This window comes from Hyaena hyaena, unplaced genomic scaffold (assembly GCF_003009895.1).
Source record: "Hyaena hyaena isolate Hyena2069 unplaced genomic scaffold, ASM300989v1 scaffold_335, whole genome shotgun sequence".
NCBI classification, from domain to species: domain Eukaryota; kingdom Metazoa; phylum Chordata; class Mammalia; order Carnivora; family Hyaenidae; genus Hyaena; species Hyaena hyaena.
The window spans coordinates 469,832-483,423 of NW_024080968.1; the positions used below are offsets into that span (position 1 = coordinate 469,832).

A 13,592-nucleotide genomic window follows, 5' to 3' on the forward strand; every position below is an offset into this window, starting at 1 on the left:
TGGGGATAAGGGCAGAACTGACACCTCGTAGGTGGGAACGTTCGATGAACACAACACTGTAAAATGCCCTGCGCAGAGTTGGTGCTTAAGTCAAGTGCATGGAGACGAGATCAATAGATACCACTAATTGAGCACTTATTAAGTACTAGGCTAAGTTCTTTCCATGCATGATCCTATTGAATCTTCCCACTAGCTCTGTGAAGTGGGAGCCATTCATTTTCCCATTGATTAATACCTGGTGAAGGTTGGGCAGGGGGGTTGTTGATTGCAGCTCAGAGGGGGAGGACATCGAGCCCAGTAATCAGTCTTCTCCTTTCGGAGCCTCATCTACCCCATGGTCAGTTGCTAGGGATTGGTGGGTAGGAGGGGGTTGGGGCTCAGAGTGCAGAGCGTACCAGGAAAAAGGAGCCTGTGTGGCAGTGTTGTAGAGGGAAGCAGGCAGACTTGCTCCAAATCTCAGCTCTGCCATCCTTGGGCAAGTTCCTTCTCTGAGCCTCGATCTCCCCATAAGTAGAATGGGTGCTGATAGGTTACTGATTGTGATTCAATGAAAGTCCACCCATGAAAGCATCTAGCCTAGAATATGTATTAGGGTAACACTGTAAAATGTTTGTGGGAGAGTCCCCTCCTCATTCTTCTGTGAAATGGCAGCGTTGCAGACTTTGTATGCCACTCTGGCTGCTTTCTGAAAAGAGACCCACTGTGTAGAAGCACAATGCCTAACCCACGAGTGGGATATCAGGCAGTGTGACAGGCTAGCAGGGGACAGGCATTTGTGGGCGGGGAGGAGGCATCTCTGCCCAGCAGCCAGGCCAGTGCCCCCAGCTGCCCAGGGAGCAGGTTCAGGGGGGTAAGGAGGGGGAGCTCTCCTCCCCGCTAGTCCAGCCGCCACTTCCTCTCCAGCCACCTTTGTTATCTCCCTTTCAAGCGGCGGAGGAGTGGATTCAAAGGCTCTGGAGCAGCAGGCGCTGAGGTTTGAGCCAGCTTTGTATTTTCTTTTAAACTGAAGTTGAAAGAGACCAAGGGAACTTCAGCCAAGGGACTTCCTTGGCCCACAGGCCAGTGGGGCCTGCAAAGTGGGAGGGGGCCAGCAGGAGGAGGAAGGCTGGCAGGGGGGCTCACACGGCCAGGAGGGGCTCGGGGACGAGGTGTGTGCAGAGGCAAGTCTGAATGTCGCCCGCCCACCCACCCACCCGAGGCTCAGAGGCTCTGAGTCCTTCTGTCGTGTCATGACTGCTCACAGACAGCTCTGCTGTGGCTCATGGAGCTTAAGAGCGGATGCGCTGGGGCCTCAGGGAGGGGCCTGGGGGGGCCTGGGAGGGGTCTGGGGGGGGCCTGAGGGGGTACTTGGAGGCCAGGGCCAGGCAGCATTGCTCCGAGGCCCGGAACTGCGCTCTCCCCTCTACTGGGGCTCTGGAAACCCCTGTGCTCTTTGCTCCTCACCTCCATGGCCCTCCTTATCTGGACCCCATGCCTAGGCCCTCCCCCCTTTCCGTCCCAGCTCACACTCCTCCCCATCTGCACACACACACACACACACACTCTTCCCGAATGCCAGGCCAAGCACCTTAGGGTAGCCCTGGACCCCTCTCCATCTCTTACCTCCACGTCCGTCATGCCGTCAGAAGGTCCTGTGGTCCCATTTCCAGTCGCCCAAAGCTGACCACATCTCACGTCCCCCGTGGCTATCACCCCGGCCCAGGCCATTGTATCATCTTTCTGCCACTATTACATTTAACTGCCAGCTGAGCGCCTGCTTTCCCTCTCAGCTCCCAGGCTGTTCTCAGAGGGCAGCCAGAGGTATCCCGTCAGGCAATGACCCCTCCTTGGCTCAAATGGTGATTCCCACTTCATTTAGAGTCTCTGGACTTGAATCTAGTCAAGATCTGATCTGGCTGATCTTTCTGCCTCTCACCAACCATGCAGGTTTCCTTGCTGTTCCTCCAACGTGCTGAGCAAACTACCACCTCAGGGCCTTTGCACTGGCTGGTCTCTGTGCTTAGAACACTCTTCCTCTCAGGTATGGACTCACTCCTTCACTTTAGTTAGGTCTCTGTGGAAATGTCTCCTTCTCAAGAGGCCGTCTTCTAAGAGGAACAACACTCGTCTTCCCAACCCCTTTCCCTGGCCTTCTTTCCCGGTTTCTTATTAGCACTTCGCACATCTGACACATGTACACCCTTTGTGTCAGTTTGCTGACAGTCTAGCGCTCCCCCACAGAGAAAAGAGCCTTTCGGTCATGTTCAGGGCTGTATCCCCAGCCTCTAAAACAGGGCTTCGTATGTAGTGGGTGCTCAATAAATGCTGAGGGAAGGAAGCCAGCTTCAAGACCGGCTCTCGCCTTTCGGTTTGGGATCCTTCCCACGTCTTTGTTCCTGCTCATCAGCTTTTGCCTCGCGCAACCCAGCCAACCCAGCCGTCTGTGCCGGGTTTCTTTCCCCTTGTGCCCCGCCTCAGCCCCGCCCCTCACTCAGCCCTCGCCCCTCCCCCCCCACTATTCGCCCCGCCCCCCGGCTCACCCGCCTCCATGGCCAGCACCGTGATATTGTGCCAGCCCGCCGTCTCGCGGTCCAGCCCCTTGCCCGTCACGATGGCGCCCGTGTCCGCATCGATATCAAAGATCTGATCCAAATCCGAGTCACGGTCAATGGCGTACCTGAGGGAGGCAGGGCGGGGCTGATTGGAGGTGTCCTGGCGTCAGGTGGAGCCCATGCCCATGCCCCCTCCGACCCACCCTAAGAGAGGGACCACCTGCCAGGGAGACGCCGGGAGCAGAGGACCCCTTTCCAAACAGAGGAGGGGTGAAAGGGATCTGGGTTTGGATCTCTGCTGCTCCGGTACCTGCTGTGTGACCGTGGGCACCCTCAACCTTTCTGAGCCTCAGTTTCCTCAGCTGGGTAATGGGGCTGATAATTTGCACCCCACAGCTGTGAGGGCTGGAAGTGGGCAAAGTCCGTGGCACAGAGCTCTGGCACTCACTGCACATTGTTATCTTTCCGTAAGAGATGACCCTAGAATTGGGCTTGCGAAGGGGGCGGGCTGGCACTGGGGGGAGGGGCACAGAACAGAGGTGCAAAGAATCATTCCGAGAATGGCGGGCAGGAATTATTCAGAGAATGGCAAACGGTGCCAAACGCGTAGAACAGGGAAGCAGCCAGAGCGTGGCACCGGCGCACGCGGGGCTCACAATTCAGGGCTCGGCCGTGTCCCGGGGCGCCGAGGGGGGTTCAGAGCATGTAAGAGGGGGTCGGCGTGGAGACCCCAGCCCAGGGACACAGGCTGAGCGAGTGCGGTGGCGAGGGGTCCGGGGGGGGCGTGGGGATGGGGGGCGAATGGCCCGCGGCCCCTCCCCGCCTGCGCAGCACGCGCGAGCTAATCTGCGGCTTTTCAGTTGCCGCGTGAAAAAGCCCTTTGTTCCGCCTTCTTCCCGGGCCTTTGTGCGGCGGCTCCGGGCCTGAAAGGCCCGTGTCCAACACATGTCTCGGGCGGCGGCCCAGAGAGGCCCCGCCAGCTCCAGCCGCCGGTTCCCTGCGCTGATAACGCGGGCGGGGGCGCTGCCAGGCTGCGCGGCCCACAAAGGCCTCGAACGCCAAGCAAGGGCGCATTGTGCTGCGAGGACAAAGAAGCCTGGCAGGGCGGGCCTCAGCCTGAGCCACCGGGCCCCTCCGTCAGGGTGGAAAGGGACCCTTTCCCCATCTCCCAGAGGGGAAACTGAGGCGCAGGGAGGTGAGGGCACCAGAAACGTCCCTTGCCGGAGGCACAAAGCCCTGAGGCGACCCTTCAGGGGGGCTTAGCTGCATTACCAACCTTTTCCGGGCCTCAGTTTCTTCATCTGTTAAACGGGAATAATGACACCCAGTGGGACTGACAGGTCTGAGACAGAGCTGGGTTTGAATCCCAAGCTACTTCCTCTACCTGTGTGACCTTGGGCAAGTCACTGGCCTCCTCGGCCTCTGTTTGCTTATCTGGAAAAGGGGTGATTTATACTCAGCTCACACTGGCGTGGGCTAGAGGAGCTAATTCACCAGACTGGGTATAGGTGACAGCCCTTATTCTCTGCATAGTTATGAGGATGGAGGCGAAGGCGGTGAAGGCAAATTGTAAAAGGCTGTGCATACGGGGACAGTGGGCATTACAGCCAGGCTCCCCAGCCCCCGCTAACTCTCCTTCCTGTCCCTAAGCTGCTAAACCTCACATCCTCCTTGCCCCTGACCAACCTCCTGACATGGGTGACAGTGTATGGGGGGGCCTCCGACCTACAACGATACTTCCTTCCGCTAGTACAGCACCGAATGGTTTGTAGCCTGCTTTTCCTTCAACCATCTCTCTGTGCATTCCTTTATGCCTAGGCATTGGGTGCCTTCCCTGTGCTGCTCTATGCTAGGTCATGTGGATAAAAAAGCAGACGAGAAAGATGAGGTGCCTGCTTTGCATCCAGTGAAGCTGATGAGCTCTCTCCCATTTTGCAGATGAAGACACTGAGGCTCAGAGTGGAAACTTGCCAAGCTTAGGACTGCCATGTATGGTTGCACAGGCTGTGTCCTGCACAAAGGTACCTGCCCGAAAGGGTGAAGTGGAGTTAAAGTCTAACCAGTGTTCGGCATGCCAAGCCATGTGTCCTAGCTGAGGGAGTATCTTCTCAGAGACGGATTTTTTCCCTTATTTATGCAAAGATGCCATGTGGGCTAGTGATGACCCAAAATTGCACAGGGACTGTCACAGAATTGGAATTTGTACCCAAATTGGGACTCTATACCCAGAGTTCTTTTTAGCTCGTTGAACCATCCAAAGCTGCAAAGCACGGAGCCTCGGGTCCCCTCTGCCCCCGGCCTGGCCCTGACAGATGTTTGGGTCCAGAGGAGGCAGCACCAACCTCTGAGTGTCAGCTCAGCTGGGAGGCGCCTCCTCCAGATTTTCTGGGTGGGAGAATGGGGTCCAGGAGAGGGCCAAGCCTGGGGCTCCTGATCGCTGGGGGGAGCCTGGTGTGAGGCAGAGCTTGCAGGAGGATGCCTACCACCTTCTTGCTTCTCCCCTTCCTGCTCGGACCACCTTCCTCTCTCTTCTCTCTCTTCCCAGCTTTTCTCTTTTGTTCCCTCCTGGAGGGGGAGGGGGCGGCCAGAATCCAAGTGGAGGCAGCTGTCCCCAAGGCCGTGGGGCGGACCGCGGGGACCTGCCATTAACCAGCAAAAGACTTGGGGCTGCAGGTCAGCGTGGCTGGCTGAGCCCAGGTGGTTTTGTTCCAGCTCAGGAAGCCAGCCAGTGAGTGGGAGGGAGGGTGGAGGGGTGCGGCGGGAGGCGGAGAGCGCGGCCTGGCAAACCTGCGGGGCGGGAGAGGGGAGGCTTGTGGGCCTCACGTGTAGGTGCATGAGTTGTGCGTCTGGTCTGCGTTGTGGGTGGAAACCGTGTGTGTGTGTGTGTGTGTGTGTGACCTGACTGTGTGAGTGTGTGCATGTGTGTCTGTGTGTGTGTGATACCGCTTTGCTGCCGGAAAAGAAAAGGCTCCAGAGGCGGCCGCTTAGCCCTGGGTGTGGATCCAAGGCTACGATGCCCCTGACAAGTCACTTCCATCTTTGAACCTGAATTTTGAGCAAAATGGAGATGATAATCCCACCTTGCGAGTTGCCGGGAGGATTAAATGCCTAGCTGGGGGATGAGGTGTCTAGCGGAGCTCTAGGAAAATTGCTCCTTGAGAGAGAACTATTGTTATTATAATTATTATTCAGAGCAGTCTGGTAAGGGGTCCACACAGGAGTCCCTTCCACCCGGCATGTGGTCTGTGTGCCCTGGAGGGGGGGCGGAGGCACCCTGCGCGGACGGCGGAGTATTGCCAGCGGGCTGAGAAGGGCTGGAGGCAGCTGTGGGTCTAGAAGGTCCTGCACCTTGTTTAGTCAGCCAGGACGGGGCGGGGCCAGGAAGGGGAACCAGAACAGGTGTGGGTGGAGAAGTGCGTCGAGAGTGTGGGTAGGTGTCAGCTAGTGTGTGCGCGTGTGTGTGCATGCTTGTGCACGCGTGCAAGGGGGATAGAGGTCTGGAGGGCGGATCTGGTGCCTGTCAGCCTAGGTTTGAAATCTAGCTGTGTGGCCTCAGGCAAATCACTTAATCTCTGTTCTTCAGGTCCCTCCTCTTAAAAACGGAGATAATGTCAATACCTACCTCACTGCTTACTGCGTGGCTGTGAGGATTAGACAAGCAACTAGCAGCACAGCATTTATAACAGCACTGGGCATCTGCCACATGCCCGACGGGTTAGCTCTGATGCTTTTTGCCAGACTGCGGACCCAGCTTTACAAGCATGAGCTCCTCAAATCTTCCCGGCTGCTATGATCACCTCTATGTTGCAGATGAGGAAACTGGGCTATGAGAAGCCAGGTGCTTTGCCCTGGGTCAAAAGGGCTGGTTAGTGGCAGAGCCAAGCTCCCAGACTCCTTGGGTCCAGGGCCCTTGTGCCTAAGAGCGCCCCCCTCAGGGCCAGCCGGGCACACCTGCAGACATTCGCACACACTAGAACAGCCTCAAATGCTGCTGTTGTCAAGGGTGCTGCTTCCTGGCCCCGGGTGTGCGTGCGGGTTTTCTCCACATGAATATATGCATGTAGAGCGCACACGGGCATGATAAGCACGAAGGCTGCAGCCCCTGCGTGTACGGCTGCCCGGCGCTCCCCTGTGGGCTCAGGCACATGTATGTACAATATGCTGAAGGATAGAGCTACTGGAGGGAGAATGTCTTCAGATGCAAAATGGGCTCCCCTACCCACCAGGGAGTCCTCTCTGCTCACTCCACCCTGTCTGTGACTCTTTCGCCCTTACTGGCCCACCCCACCTCCACCCCTGCTTAAGACACACACTTAAAGCCCAAACACGATGCCTGGGAATTCATATGCGGTTAGTACTGGCTGCAAAAATGAAGCATAGAAATGGGTGGCCAGGCCACAAGAAAAATGCTAATGTCTATTTCCTGAGGGCCTACTGTGTGCCAAGCAAGCCTCCCTCCAGCCCTGGGAGCGCGGAGCACAGAGCCTAGTAGAACAGCGTAGATATTTAATACCTATTTTTTTTGAATAAATGAATGAGGCAGGTACTATCGTGATGCCCATTTTAGAGATGGGAAAATCGGGGCTCGCTGTGGGTCCAGCGATTCCCCCATGGTTCTATAGTTGAGCTGGGATTCTGAGCCGGATCCTCTTTGATTCCAGAGCCTACGTACTTTGCGCTGCACCCCAGTGTGGAGAGCTGGGAGGAAATGAGGTATTTGCTCCCTCTGGTCCTGTGTGGGCTCTGCTGTTTTCAGTGTTCAAAGGAGACCCACCAGGGTGCAGGGCTATGCTGGGCTGATCAAGGGCCTGTCTGTCCCTCAGAGATGAACCCATCTGAGCGCTGTCCTCCCTCCCTCCAAAGCTTCCCAGGCTTTCCTTAGCCGAAGCACAGAGTCCCACTTCTTCACCTGACATTCTAGGTCCTTCCCAGCCTGTCCCAAGTGCCCCTCTGTCCTCAAGTGCCCACCCTGACATGAGCTCATTCGGCTGACCCCGCGGCGGAACCTCCTGGCTCCAGGACTCTGTTCCGGCTGCCGGCCGCTCGCCATCACCCTAACCTGGAGAGCCCTCTCCCTGGCCAAACCTCACCCCTTCAGCCTTGCTCCGGGGCCACCTGGGGAAGCCTGTGCCCACTCCCCTGCGGGGTGCACCGAGAACTCGCCCTTCCATGGGGTTCTGTGGTCTTCCAGCCCCTGCCTCAGGCCAAGACCACTCAGACTTAGATCTGTCACTAGATGCCTTCACGTGGGGACCTGGCCCTTCTGTCGGCCTATGTCTGATTCGTCTCTGTGCCTTATGCACAGGGGAGGACACCTAACCACACCGGAAGTAAGAAGCAGGGGTGAAACAGCGAGAAGCTGACAATAATGGGTTAAATCATTCCTCCCTCTTTCAAGCTGAATGACACTGGGAGAGTCACTTCTCTCTCCCAAGGGGGAAATGTAACAATAGGAGGCATCTTCCACTCTTCCCAGTGCAGGAACTCAGAAAAAAAAAAACAAAAAAACCCACTGGGTATATCTGCACCTCTGTATTTCCCAGGTGCCTACTGTGTTAGGCAAAATCTCCCAGGAGACCACTTAATGTCTTCATCTCCAGGGATATACCAAGCTGTCCCTGCCTCAGGACCTTTGCACTTGCCGTTCCCTCTACCTGGACTGCTCTTCCTCACATCATCGCAGGTTGGCGCTCTCTAGATCACTCTGATCTCAGCTCATTTGTCAACTCCTCAACTCCTCAATCCCTAGCAGCCCCTGATGCCCCAATCTTCTTATCCCATTGGCCTGTTTATTTCCTCCATAGCGCTTATCAGCAATTATTTCATGACTGTGTCAACAAATGTTTTACTACTTGTTGACTGTCTCCCCGCCCCAGGAGGAAGGCAAACTCTATGTGGGCAGGGACGAGGTCTTACTACCTTTGTTTCCCCCTGACTCAACGTGTAGGTGGCGACTGAGTCCATGAGCCTTAGAAATCGGGATCTGGAACACAAGCTGGGCTCTGGGCAGTACACGTGCCCTGTGAGGAGCCCTTCTGTCTCTCTGTGGCGCCTCACTGGCCTCTTGTTTCCATGTCTGTCCCTCCCCAGCTCTGCCCTTGGCTGGGTCGTCTCCGTCCCCTGGCTCAGGGCCGGGCAGGAGGAGGAGCTGGGTGAATGTTTGTGGTGTTAAATTGGACCTGTCTCAAGCTCTCCTCTCTGCCTCCACATCTGAGGAGCCCCGGGGAAGGGCCAGCAAAGAGAGATGAAAGGAGGTGAGAAGCTCGTTTCAAGGTTGGCCCTTTCAGTGCAGATAAAAGCCAGAGGAAAGGGAAGCCAACGGAGGGAGGAGGGAGAAGACCAAGAGGAGGTGTGAGAGCACATTGCAGGGGAGGGGAGGAGGCAGACAGGAGCACTACCTGGGAGGCAAGGACTCAGCTCCCACTCCTGGCTCTCAACTCCCCGGGAAAGTCCGGGGGCACCTCCTCCCCTCCCTGGGCCTCAGTTTCCCGCCTCCTGGGAGAGGTCTGTGGTCCAGCCAGAGGCCAGCGAGATATACCACCAGAAGGTCCCAACAGCCTGGGTGGAAGGGCAATGGAGGAGCTCAGAGGCAGCAGGACGGCTCTGGCAGTGAGGAGGGCAGGGGCAGCGCAGGCCCTCTGGACAGAGTCTGAGCTCCTCAGCACACCCTTGACCCTGTCAGACTTTGCTTTTGCTGCCTCATCTCCCTCAGTCCACTGCAGCCATCACGGTCTGCTCTCCTCCAGGCACATCCACCGCTCCTCTGCCTCCATGCGTCTGCACACGCTGTTCCTCTGCCTGGAATGCCCTTCACCTCGTATTTACACCTGACCGTACCTAGGTACCAGCTTCCTCCAAGGAAGTCTTTTAAGACCCTTGAGGGTATTTCCCAGTCTAGGAGGCAACAGACAGTTTGGCAGGATGGCATCTCTGTGTCCTCACCCAGGGCTGCCATAGAAGATTGCACAGGCTGTGCACTGTGCGACTCAGAGAGCCATTCACAGGGATCATGATGGGAATGTTACCCATTGGGAACTGTGCAGGGCAGAGCTCCTCAAACGAACTTCCCCTCTCCCTCTCTTCATTGCTCGGCCACATAGTTGGCTCAGGGATTACTCACTGATTATGTATAGGGGTTTCCGGGAGGAAGGAAGGAGCTCAGGAATCTCCTTCCGGTCTGTTCAGCAGTGGCCATTCTCCTCCCCGCCCCCCCCCCTGACCTTCCAGCTTGGGTCACAGTCAGGGACTCCCCAACCCCTGCAGCGCCCGAGCCCTTCCGGGGACACGACAGCACCCCTCCACCCTCCACCCACCTCCCTCCCTCCCTGCTCGCCCCTCCCTCTCTCAGTGTCTGTTTCTCTTTCTTTCCCTTCCGGGCTTTTCCAGCAAAACTCCTGTTTCAACTTGTGAGGCAGGCCCTCCGCCTTTCAGTTACTCACCCTCTTTGCACTGGCTCCTCCCTCTCTCTGGCCTCCTCCTCTCATGGGGGGGGGGTGTCTCTCCCCATCCCCCAGAGTCTCCCTCTGCCCCTTTTCTCAGCCTTCCTCTGCTCTTCTATTTCACTCGCTCCCCACGCAGTCAGTGAGTGTCCGCTGAGTGCTGGGCGTCAGGCCCGGAGGGGGAAGTGGTGAACACACCCTTATCTGCCCTCACCGGGCTTATCTTCCAGCGGAAGAGGGACAGACAAAGTAGTCAGAAAAATAGGTGGCCTGTTGGGTGGCGATGAAGGTTGCTGAGGACAGAGCGAAATGAGGAAAGTCGCTGTGAAGTGGCAGGGCTGGGGTTGAGCAAAGACGTGGGGGAAGTAAGAGAACGAATTGTGGGGACATTAAGGCAGAGAGATCGACAGTCACAAAGGGCCCGGAGGCAGAGTGAGCTTGGCGCTTGGTGTGTCCGTGGGGCTGGGCGGAGGGAACCGGGAAGGAGCGACCCGGGGAAATGGTCTACGAGGTTGCACTGAGGCCAGATCGCAGGGCCCTGGGGGAGAGTTTGGTTTTTTATTCTGAGCCAGATGGGTGCTTCTGGGGGCGGGGGTGGGGCTCTGAGCAGAGGGGGGCCGCGCTCGGCTTCCTGTGTGGGGACGGTCGTCAGGCCCCTGGCCCGTTCAGGATTAACGAGGGGCGGGGCAGAAGCAGGGAGACCAGTCGGGGGTGGAGTGGGGGGGAAGAGCAGGCATCCGGGTAGGAGAAAATGGGGGCCCGGACGAGGGGGTAGCAGCAGCCGCGGAGAGAGGAGTTGGGACTCTGGAGAGGCTGCTACAGTGGGGGTGGCCGAGTTGCTGATGGATGGGAGGCAGGTGTGAGAGAGGGACGGGAGTCAGGGGTCTCCAACATTTCTATCTGAACAACCGAAAGGATGTTTATGTGTTTGCTTCTGTTTTCTTTTGGTGGAGAGATCTGGAGCTGAACATGGTTGCGTTTGGGGTGCCCAGGGGAGCTGCCCAGATGGTCGCGTGGGCAAGAGTGTGGGATCGGGGGTCACAGGCATGTGGATGGATAGGCTGAGCGCACCGAGGGAGCCAGTGTGGACACAGAGGGGCTGAGCTCGGTTCGCTCTGCGACGTCTTTCGCCCCTGGGTCTCCCTCCTTGTCCCGAGTCCCTGGCCTCTGTGTGACTGTTCTCACTTCTGTTTCCTTTGTCTCTGAACTGCATCTCTGCGTCCTTCCCCCCTTCTCCCCCCCGCCCCTCCCCCTGTGCCCGCAGTCTGTCCGAGGGGCGGGGCGGTGGCGGGAGAGCAGGCAGCAGGCGTGGCCCCGGGCGGGGGTCTCACCGGACGGGCCGGTTGGCGGCGTCGGGGTCCCGCGCCGTCACCACGCCGACCAGGGAGCCCACCTGCGCGTCCTCCTGCACCTCCAGGAGGCCGGAGGGCGGCCGGAACTCGGGGGGCTCGTCCACGTCGGTCACGGCCACGCGCACGATCGCCTGGTCGCGGAACGTGCCCAAGTCGGCGAAGCGGGGGTCCACGAACTTGTTGAGGGCCTCCAGGACCACTGTGTGCACGGGCTGGGACTCGAAGTCCAGGCGCTGCGGGAGCGAGCAGAGGACGGTGAGTGGGCCGGGCGGGCTCCGCCTCGGAAGAGGAGGTGAGGGAGGGGGCGGGGCTGGCCCAAGGTCACGTCGACTCCGCCGGGGACCCGGAGTAAAGGGCTGTACCCAGGAACTGGCTGTTGGAGGCCCAGACCAACCTTCCCTAGTTGCAGGTGGACAAAGTGAGATGGCAGGGGACAGTCTTGCCCAGAGACACACAGCCCATCAGGGCCAAGGGCACTCGCCCGCCCCCCCCCCCCCCCCCCCCCCCCCCCCCCCCCCCCCCCCCCGCGACTTCCCGGTCTCCCAGCACAGAATGTTGGGGCATTGATTCATTTAATTCACGAAGCACTTACTATGTACCAGTGCTTTATTTACAATTTTTTTTTTACTGTTTATTTTATTTTTGAGAGAGACAGAGCATGAGCAGGGGAGGGGCAGAGAGAGAGGGAGACACAGAATCGGAAGCAGGCTCCAGGCTCTGAGCTGCCAGCACAGAGCTCTAAGCGGGGCTCAAACTCAGGAACTGTCAGATCATGACCTGGACCGAAATCTGACGCTTAACTGACTGAGCCACCCAGGCGCCCCTGTACCAGTGCTTTAAATACATTAACTCACCTATTTTACAACATCCCTAAGAGGCTTTTATTGTGATTATCTCATTTTACACAGGGGGACATTGAAGCCCAGAAGGTTCTGTAACTTAGCCCAAAGTCACTTAGTCACTGGCAGAGGCAGGATTCAAACCCAGGCCTGTGCAGCTTCCAAGTCCCGGCCCTTACCCGTGGGAGAGGGCAGCACACTGGCTCTGCTGTGTGTCCGTGGGCAATCTATTTAGCCTCTCTGGGCCTCAGCTGTGAGGGTTAAAGAGACATTCCCTGGTGCGGTGTGTAGGCGGCAGCAACTAATATGAGTTGAGCCCGATAAGCCCGGCTGCCTTAGAGCTTTCCTTGGAAATCTGGCTAAACCCACGCTGAGCCTTGCTTCTCATCAGGGAGTGCTAATGGGTGACCTTCTGATGAATGAGCTCCAGGCCGCGTGTTGGCTCGCGTGTTGGCTCCGGGCTTCTAAAGACAACACCTTCCAGCAAAGGGAAATAGGGAAATAGCGGTGGTGGAGCCCAGGGTGTGGGGGGGAGCATTCTGAGGGGCAAGGGTAACCTTCCTAGAGGCCTGTCTCTTAGGACCTCCCACCCCCCACCTTCTCCAGCAGCAAAAAAGGCTACCTCCTTCCTCAGTCCCGTTGCCTGGGAAATCAGGATGCAGGGAGCCGGCCTGTGAGTGAGCGATGGGCTCTGGAGCAAGGTCATCAATCAGGCTTGGGCTCTGCTCCCCGAGCCTGCGTGACTCCACAGAGACGCCTCCAGGCGCCACTGCTGGAGCAAGTGGGAGGGGCCGGAGAAGGGGGTAGGGGGTGAGGAGCAGCCTGGGGATGAGAGCAAATGCAGGGGCTGGACTTCGGACTGGATTCTGCTGCTCTGCGATGCTAGGCGCCATCTGTGAAATGGGCTCATCTTCCGGTGAGGACAAATGGAGCTCAGAAGACTGAAAGCCACATAAAGCTTAAAAGGGTAGATTCTGGGGATGCCTGGGTGGCTCCATCGATTAAGCGTCCCACTCCTGATTTCGGCTCAGGTCCTGATCTTACCAGTTTGTGAGATTGAGCCCCACATCTGGCTCTGCACTTCCAGTACAGAACTTAGAGAACGGTCTCTCTCTCCCTCTCCCGCTCTCTGCACCCGTGCCCCCTCTCAAAATACATAAATAAATCTTAAACAAAAGGGTGGGGCTCCTGGATGGCTCAGTCATGATCTCACGGCTCGTGGGTTCAAGCCCCACGTCGGACTTTGCGCTGACTGCGTGGAGCCTGCTTTGGCTTCTCTGTCTCCCTCTCTCTCTGCTCTTCCCCTCTTCAAAAATAATTAAAAACATCTTTAAAAATAATTTTTAAAAAAGGGTGGATTCTGGAGCCGGACTACCTGGGCTCATAGCCCCGCTCTGCTCTGCAAGATACATGACCTAGGATGCAAATGAT

The 13,592-nt window shown here is 57.6% G+C and overlaps 1 protein-coding gene across 1 annotated transcript in view; it reads right to left on the bottom strand.

Annotated features, from left to right (window-relative positions):
- Nucleotides 1-13,592, bottom strand: part of CDH22 (cadherin 22) — a 69,365-nt gene that overhangs the window by 20,189 nt on the left and 35,584 nt on the right. Inside the window, exons 6-7 of the mRNA XM_039249360.1 lie at nucleotides 11,302-11,555; nucleotides 2,520-2,656 (exon numbers count right to left, since the gene is read on the bottom strand). Coding sequence (XP_039105291.1) covers nucleotides 2,520-2,656; nucleotides 11,302-11,555 — 391 coding nt within the window. The remainder of the gene's footprint in view (nucleotides 1-2,519; nucleotides 2,657-11,301; nucleotides 11,556-13,592) is intronic.